The following is a 20,867-nucleotide window of genomic DNA, read 5'->3' as shown; positions in this document are numbered from 1 at the left end:
CTTTGGCGGTTTTGTTTACAATTATTAAACCGTTAATGAGCTCCGAAGCAGCAGGAGGCTGTTTATAACAATGACAACAGTCGATTGGGAAGTTTTCATGCTTGTAAACTGTTTAATAAATGTAACCAAAGCCGTCAAAGATTGAGGAAAGATGTACACGTTCGTAAGTGCTTGCGTAACTGTTTCGTGAATCTGATCCCTGGGAGTTAGACAGCTGCTACGGGCTGCTTCCTGGGGAGGGGGGGGGTGTAACAAAAAAGGAGGCCTGGTCGAGGACCGGACCGTCCAAGTGTTTAGGTGCCATTCCTTCCCTCCGTCCCATCCCTAATCCTTATCCTGATCCCTTCTAAGTGCTATATAGTCGTAATGGCTTGGCGCTTTCCCCCCTGATAATTCCCTCCTTCCTGGTCTTTCCTGATGAATACGTGATCCATCATTGATGGGTTTCTCTCGTAGCATGATTCACATGGCCATGCTGAAGAGCCTCCACAATAAGATTCACTATTAGACTGTGCATCTTTATTCTTCCCTCATAAGTCTCTTAATCTATTGAATTGAATTTAACTCACAATCTGGTCTTATCAGGCTTTCTGTATTACCTCTTTTTTTATTTTAATAATGAGTCCATCTTTCTTGTGCAGACGATGAGTCACAATAACGGGGCTGAAGTATGTTGACCAATCCACACACTAGAAAATGAAGGGACGACGACGTTTCGGTCCGTCCTGGACCATTCTCAAGTCGATTGTGGTAATTCTCACAATCGACTTGAGAATGGTCCAGGACGGACCGAAACGTCGTCGTCCCTTCATTTTCTAGTGTGTGGTTTGGTCTCCATCTTTCTTCTCATACAGTTCCTGCTCCTCGCTTGTGCAAGTGTCGGTCGACGATGCCTGTACACACTTGTGATTACTATCTCTGAGTCTGACTTCAGATTTCATCTACGATAATATCCACACCTCGTGGAATATTAAGAGTTCTTTCTCACTTTAATGGTCCTTTATCATCAGTGTCGCTATTTTCCTATTTTGTTCCTTCTATCCGGGGCCCAAATGTTATATATCCTCTAGGAAATGCCACCCCTGTTTACGATTTTCTCTTCCAATTTCTCTTCGACAATTCGACAATATTTAATTCTGTGTGCGTGCGCGTGTGTGTGTGTGTGTGTGTGTGTGTGCGTGCGTGTGTGTGTGTGTGTGTGTGTGTGTGTGTGTGTGTGTGTGTGTGTGTGTGTGTGTGTGTGTGTGTGTGTGTGTGCGCGCGTACTCACCTAGTTGTGCTTGCCGGGGTTGTGTCCTGGCTCTTTGGTCTCGCCTCTCAACTGTCAATCAACTGGTGTACAGATTCATGAGCCTATCTGTCATATCTACATTTGAAACTGTGTATGGAGTCAGCCTCCACCACATCACTTCCTAATGCATTTCATCTGTTAACTACTCTGACATTGAAAAAAAATTCTTTCTAACGTCTCTATGGCTCATTTGGGCACTCAATTTCCAATTGTGTCCCCCTTGTCGTAAATAGTCTGTCTATCTACCCTATCAATTCCTCTGAGAATCTTGTATATGGTGATCATGTCCCTTATAACTCTTCTGTCTTGTGTGTGTGTGCGCGCGTGTGTAGGGAGCGTGGACGACCCAGTGGCCAGGTGACCGCCAGGAGAGTGGTGGCAGGAGTCGGGCGGGAACCAGTTGCACCCAGACTTGCACCGCCGCCACCTTCATGCTGGGCGTGAACCCTGCGTCAGCAGTCGCCGGCGGCCGACGACCTCCACCACAGTACTATATTTTCACCCCGCACCCTCCTCCCTGTGTGGCTACATGCAGCGCCCTGACTGCTGAGGACGGTAGCCCCATGCTGAGGACGGTAGCCCCATGCTGAGGACGGTAGCCCTGAGTGCTGAGGACGGTAGCCCTAAGTGCTGAGGACGGTAGCCTCATGCTGAGGACGGTAGCCCCATGCTGAGGACGGTAGCCCTGAGTGCTGAGGACGGTAGCTCTGAGTGCTGAGGAAAGCAGTTCCCTGCCTTGGTATATTTTAACTAAATCACAATTGGCCAGTCACCAAACTTTCTCCCGTCATATGCAGTGTGACCCGGGTTCCCGGGAAGTTGGGGGGGGGGGGGCTGTCGGTTCTCTGCCCCCCCCCCCACCTTTTCTTTTCTCCTTTGTCACCTCCACCACCATTGTCACCTCCACCAGCTTTGTCACCACCACCACCATTGTCACCTCCACCACCATTGTCACCTCCACCAGCTTTGTCACCACCACCACCATTGTCACCTCCACCACCATTGTCACCTCCACCAGCTTTGTCACCACCACCACCATTGTCACCTCCACCAGCTTTGTCACCACCACCACCATTGTCACCTCCACCACCATTGTCACCTCCACCAGCTTTGTCACCACCACCACCATTGTCACCTCCACCACCATTGTCACCTCCACCAGCTTTGTCACCACCACCACCATTGTCACCTCCACCACCATTGTCACCTCCACCAGCTTTGTCACCACCACCACCATTGTCACCACCACCACCATTGTCACCACCACCACCATTGTCACCACCACCACCATTGTCACCTCCACCACCATTGTCACCTCCACCAGCTTTGTCACCACCACCACCATTGTCACCTCCACCACCATTGTCACCTCCACCAGCTTTATCACCACCACCACCATTGTCACCTCCACCACCATTGTCACCTCCACCACCATTGTCACCTCCACCACCATTGTCACCTCCACCACCATTGTCACCACCACCACCATTGTCACCTCCACCAGCTTTGTCACCACCACCACCATTGTCACCTCCACCAGCTTTGTCACCACCACCAGCTCTGTCACCTCCACCAGCTTTGTCACCACCACCACCATTGTCACCTCCACCACCATTGTCACCTCCACCACCATTGTCACCTCCACCAGCTTTGTCACCACCACCACCATTGTCACCTCCACCACCATTGTCACCTCCACCACCATTGTCACCTCCACCAGCTTTGTCACCTCCACCAGCTTTGTCACCACCACCACCATTGTCACCTCCACCACCATTGTCACCTCCACCACCATTGTCACCTCCACCACCATTGTCACCTCCACCAGCTTTGTCACCACCACCACCATTGCCACAGGTTCCTCCACGTCTCTCTTCACACCTGCACGAGTTATGAATACAACTGTATTATACAAGAATGCGTGTATGAAGAACACCAGATGAAGGAACACACGTGGGAACAGGACTTACACGTACAGATAGTACCTACGGGCTCACCATAGCCCGTGCTACTTGGAACTGATTGTTCCAAGTAGCGAATCTTGAACAACAACAACAAACGTACAAATGAAGCCAATATTACGCTGAGCGCTTCACACGAAACTTGGGAATAATTTAGACAATCAAATATTTCCAGATACAATGTATTAAACACTTAATACTAAAGCGAAGTAATCTAACATAAGTGAGAATGTTCAAGGAATATATCAAATGATATCCAGTATAACGGTCATATCTAATGATGACTGGAATAGACTTATTATCTAATCTGTAGTTCTAGCAACAGTATGGGAGTAGTTGTAACAGCAAGCAAATACACAGATGGTGATAGGAAAGCTCCTGGAAGATAACATAGATTAAATAAGTATGTGTGTGTGTATATATATATATATATATATATATATATATATATATATATATATATATATATATATATATATATATATATATATATATATATATATATATATATATATATATATATGCGAACAAGCTTGAATGAACCCCCAAACATATATGCAAATGAAAACTCCACACCCCAGAAGTGACTCGAACCCGGACCACATTGCAACTGGTGTCACGGTGCCTTACACCACTCGACCATCAGTGACCTCACATAAGGAGGTGATAGCCGAAGCTATTTGAACTCCCCCCCCCCCCCAGCGGCACTTTGTGTGTGTAGAGGTTGCCACCCTCAGGTCACACCGGGGGTGGCCACCTCTCCACACACAGCACTAGACAGGTGTGTGTGTGGGGCCACCTTACTCCACACACAGCACTAGACAGGTGTGTGTGTGGGGCCACCTTACTCTCCACACAGCACCAGACAGGTGTGTGTGTGGGGCCACCTTACTCCACACACAGCACTAGACAGGTGTGTGTGTGGGGCCACCTTACTCTCCACACAGCACCAGACAGGTGTGTGTGTGGGGCCACCTTACTCCACACACAGCACTAGACAGGTGTGTGTGTGGGGCCACCGTACTCCACACACAGCACTAGACAGGTGTGTGTGTGGGGCCACCTTACTCCACACACAGCACTAGACAGGTGTGTGTGTGTGGCCACCTTACTCCACACACAGCACTAGACAGGTGTGTGTGTGGGGCCACCTTACTCCACACACAGCACTAGACTGGTGTGTGTGTGGGGCCACCTTACTCCACACACAGCACTAGACAGGTGTGTGTGTGGGGCCACCTCTCCACACACAGCACTAGACAGGTGTGTGTGTGGGGCCACCTTACTCTCCACACAGCACCAGACAGGTGTGTGTTTGGGGCCACCTCTCCACACACAGCACCAGACAGGTGTGTGTGGCCACCTTACTCCACACACAGCACCAGACAGGTGTGTGTGGGGCCACCTTACTCCACACACAGCACCAGACAGGTGTGTGTGTGGGGCCACCTTACTCCACACACAGCACCAGACAGGTGTGTGTGGGGCCACCTTACTCCACACACAGCACCAGACAGGTGTGTGTGGGGCCACCTTACTCCACACACAGCACTAGACAGGTGTGTGTGTGGGGCCACCTTACTCCACACACAGCACCAGACAGGTGTGTGGGGCCACCTTACTCCACACACAGCACTAGACAGGTGTGTGTGTGGGGCCACCTTACTCCACACACAGCACCAGACAGGTGTGTGTGTGGGGCCACCTTACTCCACACACAGCACCAGACAGGTGTGTGTGGGGCCACCTTACTCCACACACAGCACCAGACAGGTGTGTGTGGCCAACTTACTCCACACACAGCACCAGACAGGTGTGTGTGGGGCCACCTTACTCCACACACAGCACTAGACAGGTGTGTGTGTGGGGCCACCTTACTCCACACACAGCACTAGACAGGTGTGTGTGTGGGGCAACCTTACTCCACACACAGCACTAGACAGGTGTGTGTGTGGGGCCACCTTACTCCACACACAGCACTAGACAGGTGTGTGTGTGGGGCCACCTTACTCCACACACAGCACCAGACAGGTGTGTGGGGCCACCTTACTCCACACACAGCACCAGACAGGTGTGTGTGGGGCCACCTTACTCCACACACAGCACCAGACAGGTGTGTGTGGGGCCACCTTACTCCACACACAGCACCAGACAGGTGTGTGTGGGGCCACCTTACTCCACACACAGCACCAGACAGGTGTGTGTGTGGCCACCTTACTCCACACACAGCACCAGACAGGTGTGTGTGGGGCCACCTTACTCCACACAGCACCAGACAGGTGTGTGTGGGGCCACCTTACTCCACACACAGCACTAGACAGGTGTGTGTGGGGCCACCTTACTCCACACACAGCACTAGACAGGTGTGTGTGGGGCCACCTTACTCCACACACAGCACCAGACAGGTGTGTGTGTGGCCACCTTACTCCACACACAGCACCAGACAGGTGTGTGTGGGGCCACCTTACTCCACACAGCACCAGACAGGTGTGTGTGGGGCCACCTTACTCCACACACAGCACTAGACAGGTGTGTGTGGGGCCACCTTACTCCACACACAGCCACCACCAACAGGAAAAGAAAACAATCACTGTGCTTGCCACTTATATTTATGTCACATGAAAGCCAGTGAGTACAAGGTATACATATCAGGACCTCGGGACACGTTGCTGTACGAGACATCAGCGCCTACAGCTGCCAGTGATCTCTTTAGGGGGTCGAGTTTATTGGGGCAGCGTTGTTCATCCTGCAAGTGTACAGACCGCCATGTACAGCAGCGCCCAAGAGGAGGAAGAAACTGGCTGGGTTTGTTCATCCTGGGGACTGGTACTCCACACGCAGCTGGGACTTCCTTTAACTCTCTCTAGTGTTGTTGTTGACTTAGTAACTCGTTCTTAGTAAGGTTCGTTCTTGGCACAGTCGTCTCTTAATAATCAAGCCAATACTCACATGTTTCTTTGAAAATTGTCTCCATTTTTTGGGGGGTGTAGGAGGTTCTAGTGTTAATAATGTTGCTACCGTTCGAAATATTACTGTTGCAGCTGCTGTTGTTGATCTTGTGCTTGCTTCTGCTATGTTGCATTTTGAATTTTAATTCTTGTGGAGAGTGAGAGAAGGTGAGAGAGCTCTCAAAAGTGTGTGAGGGGTGAGAGGGCTCTTAAGAGTGTGTGAGGGGTGAGAGGGCCTTCAAGAGTGTGTGAGGGTGAGGGGGCTCTCAAAAGTGTGTGAGGGTGAGAGGGCTCTCAAAAGTGTGTGAAGGTGAGAGGGGGGGCCCCTCAAGTGTGTGCCAGGGTGAGAGGGCTCTCAAGAGTGTGTGAGGGGTGAGAGGGCCTTCAAGAGTGTGTGAGGGTGAGAGAGGCCCCCCAAGAGTGTGCCAGGGTGAGAGAGACCCCCCCCCCCAAGAGCGTGCCAGGGTGAGAGAGACCCCCCCACCCAAGAGCGTGCCAGGGTGAGAGAAGGTGTAAGAGGTGCACCAGGGGAGGACCTATCAAGGGAGTGGTCAGTAGAGCTGTGACAAGAGGTTCATCAAGAGGGCAGCCGGGTCCAGGACGTTTAGAAGTGTTTCCATTGGTTAATACACTCTCTGCCTATTGGTCGATATACATCTGATGGTCGGGTAACTTCTCCAATTGGTTGATGCACATCTACTATTGATTGATGCTCGTCTCCTATTGGTTGATGCAGGTCTTCAACCTATCAAGCTGTGGGGGGAGAGATACGAAAGGTTTCTTCATTATGTGCGATCATTTGGGCAACCTAACCTGTCGAGGCTGAGGTATAGAACACGTCGGTATTATTGTGTTTTAATATTTACAAATACAAATTAGGCATAAGACTATTAGTAGTAGTTTGTGCATAATACTGTAGTTTTGTTCTATGAACAGCCAGAGGAACACGTTAGGTAAAGAGTGTTTACTACTAGTGTTCAGGAACACATATATCAGGAAGAACATCTTCAGCCTTGGAGTTATAAACTTGTGGAATGGCTTACAGGAAGAGATTATTCAAGGAAATTCCGTAAACAGTCCGGAAAAAATAAACATTGACAAGGAGCTTGAGGAGAGAAGGGTCACTGTATTGAACACTAACCGGAGATTAAGGGCTTACCTGTTACCTAGCAGTAAATAGGTACCTGGGAGTTAGTCAGCTGTCACGGGCTGCTGCCTGTGTGTGTGTGTGGCGTGGAAAAAATAGTAGTTAGAAAACAGTTGATTGACAGTTGAGAGGCGGGCCGAAAGAGCAAAGCTCAACCCCCGCAAACACAACTAGGTGAATACACACACACACACACACACACACACACACACACACACACACACACACACACACACACACACACACACACACACACACACACTACTCACCTCACCGCTCCTGGTCAAGAGACAGCGTAACATGGGCAGAAACTGGGTCTCGGTGAGACCAATACTTCGGAAGAACCTCTCGAGGCTGTGGTGATGGCGGCACCTGTTCCTACCGAACTCCCTGGAACCTGCGGGAAGAATGTCCACTTTATGCCGTCCTTCTGCGGCCTATTCTCTTACAGTTAGCGTGTAGTGTATGGAGTGCGGCCGCTCCCCTGTGCAGACGAGGAGTCACAATAACCTGGCTGAAATATGGTGACCAAACCACACACTAGAAAGTGAAGGGACGACGACGTTTCGGTCCATCCTGGACCACTATCCAGTCAATTGTGGTCCACAATCGGATTGAGAATGGTCCAGGACGGACCGAAACGTCGTCGTCCCTTCACTTTCTAGTGTGCGGTTTGGTCAACACACCGGTATGTTTATATACTAGACAGGTAATCTATCTAGTCTATGTAATCTATCTATCGGATTTATACTAGATAGATCCGCTATGATTATATACTAGATAGGTAACTTCAAGGTAGACGCTGCAAGAATTTAATTAGGAGAACCCTGAATAGGAAAGAGAGAGGGGTTGAATCCTAGATGGATAAAGCAAGCCAGTTCCCCCTAGATACTAACCGGAGCCCCCGGAGCAGTGAGGCCTGGGGTTGGGGATGTCTATGGCGGTGATGTTGTAGCCTAGCTCCTGGGCACAGGCCGTCACGTTGGCCAAGAACTGGGCCTTGATGGTTGCATTTGGAGGCTGTGGTCTGCCCTGTATCAGACAGTTCCTCATGTTGGCTTGGCACTGGGTAGTGTTGGTCTGGTTACACAGCTCCAGTGCTGTGTTACAGAGGGGAATTAGTGTTTATTATAGAGTTTCTGGTCACAGGAGCTCTTTCAGAGATTGGATACTTAAGGTAACATCAATGTTTATGTATATATTTGTTTAAACACAGGCGTGTACCAGCACCTCCACCAAACACACCACTCCACACACACAACGCACAATTACCATTAATGAATACATACACACACACACACACACACACACACACACACAGTTGAGAGGCGGACCGAAAGAGCAAAGCTCAACCCCCGCAAACACAACTAGGTGAATACACACACACACACACACACACACACACACACACACACACACACACACACACACCAGCTTGACTTACTGAGGTTGATGAAAAGGGAAGGAGGTCCATGGTTGTGGCAGTGTGGTGGACCGGGCCAGCCTCCTCTCCTGGGGCCGGCGGTCACCACCACCACTGTCACCGCCAGCACCGCTAGCACCGCCACTGTCACCGCCACACTCCTCATTAGCGTATATGATGACCTTCACGGGGACAGGCAGGTCGTAGCTCCTAGACAGGGATAAGAAGATCGTCGCTTTTAGACGCAGTAAAGGTCTTTTTCCACTAGACAGGCAGACGGAAGTCGCTAGACAAGTTAATGGAGGTCGACATCGTTGGACGGGGAGCAACGAGGTGCCTCGAACCAGCGATCAAAGAACTCCCTGCCGCACACCTTACCCCTGTACCACGACTTGCCACAGGTTACACAATCTGGGATCCCACCGAATCCACAGGAAGTCTGGAGGCTTCTACGGAAGCCTCCAGACCAAGTTTAACCCATTACCTACACCAGAGAGCTTGGGGGGGGGGGGATGTTAAGCAGATCATCAAGCGTACATGCCAGCTCCAGATTCACACACGTCGTGGTACAGTGGTAAAGTGCGCGGCTGGGAGTTCTTAGATCGCTGGTTCGAGTCGCCTCCACTGCTCCAGTTGGTTTTCTCATCGATATGTGTCACATTAGGGTGATTTTTTTGTGTTTATATAATGAAGTCTTCGCCGTTGGACAGAGCGGTGTCGTCTTAGTCAGAGAGACAGAGGGGGGGTCGTCTTAGTGAGAGTCAGAGGAGGTCGTATGCAGGAGACGTCCATAACCTACACATTATAACAGTTAAGACTGGGAAAATACGATAAATGCTGAAAAAGTTAGAAAATTAGATTTTCCCCAAATTAGAAACCTAAAAATTCGTAGCCCCTGGGGGCCCAGAGTTACACCCAGGGAAAGACGGTACACCCAGGGAGCTAATTGTCACACACTCGCCTACCACACCTGGTGACGGGTCGTGTAGGGGGGAAGCAGGAACCAGGAACCAGGAGTGTTGTAGTGGCGACTGGTCGGTGGCCTATGGTTGTGTTGTGGATGGGGACCCATATATATACATATATATACTCCAACACACACACACGCCCACAATGTCCACAGGTTTGTGTCAGTAGAGGTTGAATTGTGCCTCGATTGTTGCATCAGTCCGTCATGACGAGGGGCGAGCTATTCATGTGAGTGGGTGATTACAGTTTGATTCGTTTGTTAGGATAAGTGCCTCCTGCCTTGCACATTTGCAACCTGAGAGTGCAAACCGCCTCACAGACCAAGCAAGTACCGGAGATACCTAGCCCCTCCCCAGGCAGGGCTTCAGGAGTAGAAATATTCTCCAAATGGACAAAAAATTTAAACTCTTGATAATATTAGTAACTGTAGCTTACATGTGGGGTGCCTCTATACATTTATGTCTGTATTCCTGTGCCTATTTGTCAGTGTTGTTCTGCTCTGTTTGCCAACCCTGAAATGGGAACACAGGACACTGTTATGCAACAAGATGTGAACACTGAACACTGTCACAAAACAAAATTTCGGGTGATGGGTAATTTAAAAGTAGGTATAATTGAAAAAAATAGCTCGACAGTCATTGCATTAGACAACCGGTGGCTAGAAAGTCGGGGTCGAGGAGCTGAAGTTCAATCCTGTAGGCACAAATGTACACACTCCTGTCCCTTCTCTCTCAACGTGTCGTTTCACACAATCCTTACGTTTATATAATTATATTAACAATGGACAAATCTACAGACATATCCCGGAGGATGACAGGATGTAATCTGTCAAAATTATCACGCTGTCTGACATTTACGTGCCGGAGAATGGCGCACCCGCATGGCTATTAGGTTATGAGAGAGAGAGAGAGAGAGAGAGAGAGAGAGAGAGAGAGAGAGAGAGAGAGAGAGAGAGAGAGAGAGAGAGAGAGAGAGAGAGACACAGACCTCCATGGTTAATTTAAGTTCTGGGTTAAAGGGATGGGATTAGAATGGTCAGCTTAAAACTGGAATTCATTAATGGCGACTACCTGTCAATCTATGATAACATTCTTAAATGACAAATAAAAGGCAATATGGAGCCTTTCGGTGTCCCACTCACTACATTTCTCCAGTCAGATTCATTTCCATTTAGGACAACCCTTTGCTTTCTCTCTTTTTAACCATTGCTTTATCCGTTCCAGTATTCTATCATTTATTCCATATCCTTTTAATTTCCTTTCGCTAAAGCTTTTAATCAAAAGCTTTAGCGAAGTCCGTGTAAACTACATCTACTGAAAGTCTTTTGTCTGAACTGTGGGTTACCGTCTCCAAAAATGAGAGCAGGTTTGTAAGGCAGGATTTATCTTTAACAACAACTATGTTACGTTGATGTTACAAGATTGTTCACTGTGAGATGGTGAACGATTCCTTCCCGTACAATTCTCTCCGTGAGCTTGTAAACGTGCTGATCGGCCCGCAGTTTTCTGCCGAGATCTTTCTGCCTTTTTTTGAAAATGGGGATAACAATGGTATCTATCTAATCTATTAGAACTATCCCTTGGTCCAGAGATTTTCTGAGAACGAGTTTCAGTGGTAGGTAGAGTTCATCTCCCAGTTACTTTATTACTTTGCATTGAATTCCGTCCAGAGCTGGGGATTTTTTTTTTTTGAGATATATACAAGAGTTGTTACATTCTTGTACAGCCACTAGTACGCGTAGCGTTTCGGGCAGGTCCTTGGAATACGATCCCCGCCGTGAAGAATCGTTGTTACAACCAGGTACCCATTTTACTGTTGCGTTAAACAGAGGCTACAGTTAAGGAATTGCGCCCAGTAAATCCTCCCCGGCCAGGATACGAACCCATGACAAAGCACTCGCGGAACGCCAGGCGAGTGTCTTACCACTACACCACGGAGACTTTAAAAAAAACTTTCAAAATCTTTCAATGTGTCAGTTCTCTTCCTTATTATGTCGTACGTTATTGGAATATTGCGCAATTCGCTCTCTCCACCTGTCTCAAACATTTGTTGGGTATTGATGTTGTCTAATGTCTGTGATGTGAACACTGATGTAGGTTTCCTATCACCCGACAATGGCAAACGAGACTATATTCATAATTAAATGTTTTACTCATTTATCTTGTCTAGTATAGTCTTAGTGTTTGTTGTATAGTGTTGTCACTAAATTTTGTCTCTTTGATTTCAGGTACGTATTGTAGAGCGTTGTATTTACTGGCCTTGGACCGGCTGAGGTAGGTCGGTTATTTTGTGTTTTATCTAATGAACATTTATATAGTACCATAGATAGTGGTATTATAGTGTTCATCACCTGGTCTTCTCTTGTGGAACATTTAAATAACGATAAAGTGAGTTACTCTTGATAAAAGTAAACCATATAATAATAATTATAATTATATGGTCTGCTTTTTAGGGACGCCCAAATTACAGTAGTTTACGTATTGGAGTATCGTTTTCTTTTACTATTAAGTATAAAGAAAACGTCTATTTTGGTATTTTGGAGACGCCTCAACACAAGGGGTGACTAAACCACAGGAAAAAACTCTTGGGTCATCCTGACGTTGAGCAGACATCTTGATATCTGCGATCCGCCTGGGTCCCGCCGGTCAAAGGAACACGATTATTGCCCCTTGGGTTTCAATACCCTGTATTCCTCTTCATCGGTCCGCTTTATGCGACGCCCGGGGTCACAGGCAAGTTGGAAGATGTTTTACCTGTTTTTTTTCGGCTTGGCCGGGATTAGAGGGCTTGGAGGACTTCCGAAGTGCCCTTGAAAGGGTGGCGGGCATTTGGCTTGTGCTCTGTCAGATGCCACTGGAAAAAGTTACAGCATATTTTGCACCATTGAAACGCCCGAAACGTTATGCGTGCTAGTGGCTTTACAAGAATGTTAATTCAACTTATTTTCTATATTCTCTGTTAACCCCCCAATGTAACTTCTTGTATATATATATATATATATATATATATATATATATATATATATATATATATATATATATATATATATATATATATATATAAATAAATAAATTGAGTTTAGAGTTTCGGAGGGATCTTTGTAGTTTTTGTCGTTCGGCTTCGACATAGTTCATAAAATACTTTACGCCTCTATCGTCTGGGGGTCACTGAGCAACCCATTCTCGCGCTTTCTTACAGTCAATATTGACTTATTAAATAAATGCATATGTGACATACTAATTTATTGTGAATATTTTAGTTTACCTCGAAAAGCTTCATAGAAAACACCGACCTTACCTAACCTTCTTAGTATGTTAAGATAAGCATCTAATTGCTTCGTAATTACAATTATTACTTAACCTATACCTATAATAGGTTAAGTAATAATTGTAATTACGAAGCAATAAGATGCTTATCTTAACATACTAAGAAGGTTAGGTAAGGTCGGTGTTTTCTATGAAGCTTTTCAAGGTAAACTAGTATGCTTAGTATGTCACATATGCACGTATTTAATAAGTCAATATTGACTATACGAAAGTGCGAGCGGTCTGGCACTCCGCTCTGAGAAGGATGCCGGGGGTTGCCAGGCGTCTGCTTGACACAGCAGTGTCAAGCAGACCCCATTACTATGCTGAAAGGCGCAGTAGTTTTCAGCCAACAGGCGACGTATAGCCGTCAAGCTCCGTTGTTTTCAGACGTGGAGAGGACGAGGTTCATACGACCCTGTGATGTAGCTGCCCCTAACCCAGTAACAACAATTGGAGTTAGGTTGGGTATAATTCATTGTGTTTGGGGGACAGGCAGCCAAAGTGTATTTATATACGTTAGGCTTATACCGAGGTCTCCCCCAGGGTCGAATTACTGACCCCACCCAGGATGCAACCCCACAAAAGGAAAGAAAAGGAAATGCGTCCAACCTTTTACTTTCCTTTCCTTTTCGCATTTCCTTTCGCCTACCCCCTCAAAAGGTAGGCGAAAGGACATGCGTCCAACCATTTCGGTCCCGCACGGAATTCAAACCCGGAATTATTAATTGTGAGTCAAGAACAAACCGGACTGTACTACCAGGTATAAACAGGAGCTGCCAAATACGAAGCAGTAGGCCTTTTACCGGTGTACTGGCCCGTACTGCCCCGTACTGGCCCGTACTGGCCCGTACTGCCCCGTACTGCCCCGTACTGGCCCGTACTGCCCCGTACTGCCCCGTACTGGCCCGTACTGCCCCGTACTGGCCCGTACTGCCCCGTACTGCCCCGTACTGGCCCGTACTGCCCCGTACTGGCCCGTACTGGCCCGTACTGGCCCGTACTGCCCCGTACTGCCCCGTACTGGCCCATACTAGGCCAATACGGGCCAGTACAATGGCCTACTTTGTATTGAATAATACACTTTCCTGTATTATTATATATCGAATTTTGACGCCAAAATCCCCAACGGATAACATATGATGTATTATAAATCACAACGGCTCGCCAACATTCACGTTTTCTATGCTTGGGTTGCTCGATCGGTGTAGTTAGGCTAGGTTCGGTTCAAGTGTTTTAGTGCACCGTTTTCTACCTGTTGAGGTAACTTGAGAGGAAGGGTTGAATGTGCACATCTCGAGGAGTATAATGTAAACATTCGTAGGTAAAACTTTTAATGTGGTGAACAACAGTGGTGAGGATGTTACCAAACATGAGTTACGTGCAAAACATGTAAACAAAACTACAGTAGTAAATGCCACACAATACGGATTTCCGACGACAGAACAATGATAACAAAACCTAATGAAGGTGAGGGTCGGCCGGGGTGACTGGGCTGAGGTGTCCTTGGTGTCCTGGTCAGCCTGCTGTCCCCACTGACTCCAGGACAACCCCCGTGGTCACTGGGGACCACGGGGGTCCCCAGTATCAACCCCCCGGAAGTCGTATGTGGCTCCTCCAGGTGGTGGTGGGTCGTGTGGTCCGCCCAGGGTGTAAGGCAGCTGGAGGTGGCCTCAGCTGGGGCGCCATGAGCCAGCTGGAGGTGGCTTCGGCTGGGGCGCCATCAGCCAGCTGGAGATGGCTTCGGCTGGGGCGCCATCAGCCAGCTGGAGATGGCCTCAGCTGGGGCACCATGAGCCAGCTGGAAGTGGCCTCGGTTGGGGCACCATGAGCCAGCTGGAGGTGGACTCGGCTGGGGCGCCATGAGCCAGCTGTAGGTGGCCTCAGCTGGGGCGCCATGAGCCAGCTGTAGGTGGCCTCAGCTGGGGCGCCATGAGCCAGCTGTCGCCTCACAGGACGATCACGTTGATGCAGCTCTTCGTCAGACATTTGATCGCTCCCTGATCAAAGAAAATGTTACATTATAGAGCCGCTGCATCGAAGATCATTAAACAGATTTTCATATAAAAATATGAAAATTTTCATATAAAAATATGGGTTTAATGGAAAAAAAAATTCAACTAGGAAAGCTTCAGGGGGAAACTTCAGAGGGAATTAAGGTAGAATTGGGAGAAACTAGAGAAGTTTAAAGTGAAAAAAGGGAAGATTCCATTGAAAACTAGGGGAGCTTCAGTAGGAACTAGGGAATTTGCAGCGGAAACTATAAAAATTTTAGAGAACATAAGGTAAACTTCTGTAGTAAACTGTTTCCCTCATACCGGAATTTCGTTGTCTTTGAAGCAAGAGTCGAAACTGCTAAGAACCTCGTCTCGAACTAAGGTGTTGTTGATGGCCTCGAGGTCCGCCTTCAGGCTCTGGAGGGCAGACGAGACACGTTAAGCACACAACAATATTTATCCAAAGGTTAGAAATAGTGCATTTGTCACCACTATACTTTATGATAGGCACCAGACCACGACGGAGAGAGCTGGCTCCACTTACCGGCTCGACGCATTGCTTCATGAACTCCCGGGCTTCTGGGTCGACCCTCGGGTCAAGGGGACAGCCTGTGGAGACATGTGCTTGTTATCAACGATATTTGAGCAAGTTGAGGGGGAAGGAGGTAGTAGAGTTGAGTAATAAGAGCGTGTTGTTGCATGCAAGATGTTAGCTTCTGGGCGATACTTACAAGTACTTACCCTTAATTTCATCTTCATATGATTATGCTTAAATTTTTGAGCTAGTCTAACAATTATGGTATGGTGAATGGTGAGTAAAGATTAAGATACGGAGAATAATGAGTAAGGTACAGAGAATAATGGGTGTACTCACCTATTAGACGATCGACCTATTAGTGTGACAGGTGGTCAATGAATATGAGGTCAATAGGTGGTAACTAAGGCCAACAGCAAAGCCAAAGACATATTACTGACCGGTGAGTTGTGTCATGCAGTCAAGCTTGTGATGGTGGAAGGCCTCGGAGGAGTGGAGGAGCTTCCTGCAGGCCTGCGCGCGTCCCTCGCACCCCGGCGCCTGCACCCCCAGACACAGGCGCCAGTCTGTGGAGAGTGGTGCAGGAGCGTGAGAACACATTATGGAGCACCGCCACAAGCACTCTTAGTGTGCTTGTGGAACACTCGCGTCCCCTCTGCTCCACGTGGTATAAGATTCATGGAGATTTGATTGTTATTTCTATTAGCATGTCTTCTGTCACTCATTGTGTCTCTCTCTCCTTCTCTTCTATGTCTTTCTCTTTCTATCCCTTTTTTCCTATTTTTAAGCTTTTAAACTTTGTTCCCGTTTACTCTCACTCTCCGTCTGTCTCTGTGTCTCTGTCTGTCTCTCTGTCTCTGTCTGTCTCTGTCTGTCTGTCTCTCTGTCTGTCTGTCTGTCTCTCTGTCTGTCTGTCTGTCTCTCTGTCTGTCTCTCTCTCTCTCTCTCTCTCTCTCTCTCTCTCTCTCTCTCTCTCTCTCTCTCTCTCTCTCTCTCTCTCTCTCTCTCTCTCTCTCTCTCTCTCTCTCTCTCTCTCTCTCACACAAACTCTGGAGTGAGGAACTTACTGGAGGAGGAACGGTTGGTGACGGGGCGGTACTCCATGATCTTACAGGTGGTGAACTTGGAGGAACAGTTGGTGTCATTGGAGGCAGAACACGCGTCCACCACTGTGGGGGGGGGGAAGGATACACACACATTTGATTTGTTGATATACTTTAGCCTCAAATGATTTACAGATAATTAGTTCTGTTGTGGAAGTGTGGGGTAGGGAGTGCTTAGAGTTTGAGAGACAGTGATTGGACAGCGACGGCAAAGATAGCCCAATACGCAGCCAAATGAAAGGGTGAATAGTAATTGCTAATTACCAAAGGAATCCTTCCTTGCATAAAGTGACATTTTACCCCCCCCCCCTCACTTGGCCCGCATAAAACACTTCCCATTGAAAACCCATTGCTGTAAGAGAAACCCCCCATTACTTTAAGAGAAAATGAGAGATATACAGACCATTAGGAGGTCCCAGAGGTCCGGGTGTCAGGAGGACTGAACACTCCTTCATGCGAGCCTTACACTCCGGGGTCAGTGACATGACTGTCACGTTTTTCATTGTTGATGTCGTATTTTCTCCTATTTCTCGTGAGTCGAGTCCTTCTGGTCCTGCCTTTGGATCTGCTCACAGATGAAATCACCATTAATTAAACCAGCACTGGAATTGTTATATATATATATATATATATATATATATATATATATATATATATATATATATATATATATACAGTATATACTGCGAATATATATATAAACAAAATATATAATCACGGAGAAATGAACACGTGAATTTCTTCTGAAGATGTATTATTAAATACGAAAGTACTTCAGGAATTTCCTGTCTTAATTCTCACTGAAGGTGTTTGGCTCAATGGTAAAGATTCTTATTATGTCTGGATGGCTATTTAGAGCATCTCGCGAGGCTCTGAGGCGGCGTGCTTAACTCACCTGTCGTGTTGAACGAGGAATCTGTCGCGTTGAGAGATGAATCTGTCGCGTTGAGAGATGAATCTGTCGCGTTGAACGAGGAATCTGTCGCGTTGATCGAGGAATCTGTCGTGTTGAGAGATGAATCTGTCGCGTTGAACGAGGAATCTGTCGCGTTGATCGAGGGATCTGTCGCGTTGAACGAGGAATCTGTCGCGTTGAGCGAGGAATCTGTCGTGTTGAGAGATGAATCTGTCGTGTTGAGAGATGAATCTGTCGCGTTGAACGAGGAATCTGTCGCGTTGAGCGAGGAATCTGTCGTGTTGAGAGAAGCACCTGGGGTGGTGCTAGAGGCACCAGGAGTGGTGTCGGCTACAGCTTGCGGCAAGGCGCTCACCCCCGCCAGGGTCGCCATCATCAGCGCCAACATCGTCGTCATCCATTTCACCATGATGAACTACCAGAGTGCTGAGGAAGACACGGGAGACTCGTCTCACTAACAGGCAGTTAACGCCGGGGTGGGCGAGGCCGATAGCCTGTTCCGATAGTATATATAGTTCTGATAGCCGATAGTAAATGGTTATCTTGGGGGGTCTTTACTTCCTTGAGTGTGTTAACTTCACCTGAGAGTAATTACCGCACCTTCTTACTCTCCCATATGTGCTGAAGGAGACGATCATTCAAACAGTCAACTACCATTCAACTCTCTTATGATCACTTCAGACAGCTTTCGTGTATGTGGTACGTCTGACACTAGATAACTCTGCGTCATTTTGGATATCATACGTCAATACACACATAAATCACAATAGCGTGATGCATCAAATGAACAATTCCACAAGGGCCGTGATGAGGATTCGAACCTACGTACGGGATGATCCCAGACGCTGCCTTAGTCACCTGGACCACGACATGGTAAATAGAATTGCAACCTGGAGTGCTATTGCTCCCTCATAAGGATCGAGTAAGGCAGCGTCTGGGATCATCCCGGGCGTAGGTTCGAATCCTCATCACGGCCCTTGTGGATTTGTTCATTTGATCATACGTCATAAGTCTCACACATCCTGCAAGCCTTATCCCACCTGGGCCCTAATAATTAACATCCACACGATGAGTCAATATGAGGCTGAATTACACACACACAAATCACAATAGAGTGATGCATCAGATGAACAAATCCACAAGGGGCCGTGACGAGGATTCGAACCTGCGTCCGGGAGCATCCCAGACACTGCCCACAACTTAGAAGATTGAAAAGCGACGACGTTTCGGTCCGTCCTGAACCATTATCACGTATAATGACTTGACAGTGGTCCAGGACGGACCCAAACGTTGTCATTTCTCCATCTTCTGAGTTGTGGTTTGGTCATCAATTGAAATCTAGTTTTTCCCTAATTCTGCACCTCACTACACCCTTCCCTCCACACCCCGCTACACCCTCCCCCACGACACCCTACACCTCTAGGGTGAGCTTTCCAAAAACAATGTTGACCAGACCACACACTAGAAGGTGAAGGGACGACGACGTTTCCCAAACAGTGTTCCAAAACCTGCCATTCACTTGGTTTGGTGTAGGGCTGAAGGCCTGTCAACCTCTGGAGGGGTATTAAGGCCAAAACTCCCTCACCAACTAGCAAGTATACCTTAGTCCTGAACATAGTCCAGGACGTAAAGTAAACTTTTAGTGTACATGCAGCGTGAAGCGGGGTATACCTTGGATCCACCTGCCACTGGCCAGTCACACAAGTCCAAACTCACATGTGTACTACGCAAACATAGAAATTAAATGTTTTTTTTAGGCAATAAAAGCAAACTTTAGGTTACTCTACCTTTTGTTTTTAATTTCGGAAAGAAAAATCTGGGTGCTTAGGCTGCGTGGGTCGGTGTACGTACGTACGCTGTTTGTACGCTTGTCACCTGGTGAGGATTCGTACACGTGTGGCAGGTGCGCGGGCAGGTGCGCGGGCAGGTGCGCGAGCAGGTGCGCGGGCAGGTGCGCGGGCAGGTGCGCGAGGAGCTGTGACAAATACATATCCAAGTTTAAACTGGATCAGTCAGTATTTGTGGTCAGATAACCGGCACTTGTAACAAGCTGAGTGAACGTTACACCGTGAACTTGGTGAGGGAGCTGAGTGTGTCAGCAGTGAGCTGACACAGTCAGCACCCACCTGAGTCAGCATTACTCACCTGAGTCAGCAGAGTAGTAGGTAGTGCCTGTCCGTGGAGGGGTACTGGGTGTTGTGACGGGGTCTCGCTGTCTTGGAGCTTATATATCAGACGCTGCAGGTGCCTCCCTCCCTCCCTCCCTCAACCTTCCGCTCCGACCAGTCTTTTGTAGTGTGAGTGACTAGCCAGTAACAGCCCTCTGTAATTTGCTTCCGCCTCAACTACGTTGTCCCCTCCCCCGTGGGAACCTCTAAGGTGACGTGTGTGTGCGTGTGTGTGTGTGTGTGTGTGTGTGTGTGTGTGTGTGTGTGTGTGTGTGTGTGTGTGTGTGTGTGTGTGTGTGTGTGTGTACTCACCTAATTGTACTCACCTAATTGTGCTTGCGGGGGTTGAGCTCTGGCTCTTTGGTCCCGCCTCTCAACCGTCAATCAACTGGTGTACAGATTCCTGAGCCTATTGGGCTCTATCATATCTACATTTGAAACTGTGTATGGAGTCAGCCTCCACCACATCACTTCCTAATGCATTCCATTTACTAACTACTCTGACACTGAAAAAGTTCTTTCTAACGTCTCTGTGGCTCATTTGGGTACTCAGCTTCCACCTGTGTCCCCTTGTTCGCATCCCACCAGTGTTGAATAGTTCACACACTAATGTGTGTGTGTGTGTGTGTGTGTGTGTGTGTGTGTGTGTTGCAAGCACATGAGGCAAAATACAAGAGGGATCAGTAAAGCAGGACTAGCCATATGTTTCACGCACAGTTGCGGGAGTTGAAGGAGCAACACCAGTAATGTGGCGGGAAAGGGACGGAGTGGTGACGGGGGCCGTGGTCCCTGTGGCTCAGCCTCGAGCTGCACCTCGGGGGGGCTTCACCCCCCTCTCAATGATCTCAGTTACTAAGGTGAGTTTAATGTAATTAGGGTCTTGCCTGTTGACCTTGACTGAGGTCAGTTAGGAGGTCATTCACCAGTCGAGTGATCTCGACTTCTGCCCAAAACCTGTCGAGGGGCCCTGGCTACTGTGTAGAAACAGTCAAGATACTGCGTAAAGAGATCAACTACTACGCAGCGAGGGCCCGATTATCACGCAATGGACCCCACTAGTACGCAGAACAGTCCGCGCCCAATCTTTAGCAATATATAATATGT

General features: G+C 48.0%; 3 protein-coding genes across 10 annotated transcripts in view; 1 reads left to right on the top strand and 2 right to left on the bottom strand.

Annotated features, from left to right (window-relative positions):
- Nucleotides 1-20,867, top strand: part of Lrp4 (LDL receptor related protein 4) — a 222,350-nt gene that overhangs the window by 129,037 nt on the left and 72,446 nt on the right. The gene's annotated exons all lie outside the window — the stretch shown is intronic.
- On the bottom strand, nucleotides 5,844-9,819 carry LOC123747347 (uncharacterized). Its single transcript, XM_045729507.2, has 5 exons — nucleotides 9,741-9,819; nucleotides 8,792-8,980; nucleotides 8,244-8,447; nucleotides 7,617-7,744; nucleotides 5,844-6,953 (listed from the first exon to the last, which is right to left on the bottom strand). The coding sequence occupies exons 2-5, from the start codon at nucleotides 8,934-8,936 to the stop codon at nucleotides 6,921-6,923; spliced, it is 510 nt and encodes a 169-aa protein (XP_045585463.1). The 5' UTR covers nucleotides 8,937-8,980; nucleotides 9,741-9,819; the 3' UTR covers nucleotides 5,844-6,920.
- On the bottom strand, nucleotides 14,366-19,892 carry LOC138360028 (uncharacterized). Of its 4 annotated transcripts, none has more exons than XM_069319945.1 (9): nucleotides 19,741-19,833; nucleotides 19,383-19,570; nucleotides 17,575-18,021; nucleotides 17,083-17,244; nucleotides 16,644-16,745; nucleotides 16,017-16,142; nucleotides 15,586-15,650; nucleotides 15,363-15,458; nucleotides 14,366-15,044 (listed from the first exon to the last, which is right to left on the bottom strand). In XM_069319945.1, exons 3-9 carry the CDS (start codon nucleotides 18,002-18,004, stop codon nucleotides 14,994-14,996), a joined length of 1,032 nt encoding a protein of 343 aa, XP_069176046.1. In that variant the 5' UTR covers nucleotides 18,005-18,021; nucleotides 19,383-19,570; nucleotides 19,741-19,833; the 3' UTR covers nucleotides 14,366-14,993. The 4 variants fall into 4 exon arrangements, with proteins under 4 accessions (XP_069176046.1, XP_069176047.1, XP_069176048.1 ...); XM_069319946.1 differs by having other exon boundaries at nucleotides 19,447-19,570; XM_069319947.1 differs by having other exon boundaries at nucleotides 19,451-19,570.

The sequence above is a fragment of the Procambarus clarkii genome, chromosome 94, assembly GCF_040958095.1.
Source record: "Procambarus clarkii isolate CNS0578487 chromosome 94, FALCON_Pclarkii_2.0, whole genome shotgun sequence".
Classification (NCBI taxonomy): domain Eukaryota; kingdom Metazoa; phylum Arthropoda; class Malacostraca; order Decapoda; family Cambaridae; genus Procambarus; species Procambarus clarkii.
This window is presented reverse-complemented; position numbering and strand designations above follow the sequence as displayed.

What these genes read in the sequence shown, in the direction of transcription:
- LOC123747347 (XM_045729507.2), bottom strand. Translation starts at nt 8,936, where the DNA reads ATGAGGAGTGTGGCGGTGACAGTGGCGGTGCTAGCGGTGCTGGCGGTG. An exon ending in TTCCCTTTTCATCAACCTCA is followed by an intron (nt 8,448 to 8,791) that starts GTAAGTCAAGCT and finishes TCTGTAACACAG; the next exon opens with CACTGGAGCTGTGTAACCAG. An exon ending in TCACTGCTCCGGGGGCTCCG is followed by an intron (nt 7,745 to 8,243) that starts GTTAGTATCTAG and finishes TTCTTCCCGCAG; the next exon opens with GTTCCAGGGAGTTCGGTAGG.
- LOC138360028 (XM_069319944.1), bottom strand. Translation starts at nt 18,004, where the DNA reads ATGGTGAAATGGATGACGACGATGTTGGCGCTGATGATGGCGACCCTG. An exon ending in CACCAACCGTTCCTCCTCCA is followed by an intron (nt 16,143 to 16,643) that starts GTAAGTTCCTCA and finishes CACTCTCCACAG; the next exon opens with ACTGGCGCCTGTGTCTGGGG. An exon ending in TGAAGCAATGCGTCGAGCCG is followed by an intron (nt 15,459 to 15,585) that starts GTAAGTGGAGCC and finishes TCTGCCCTCCAG; the next exon opens with AGCCTGAAGGCGGACCTCGA.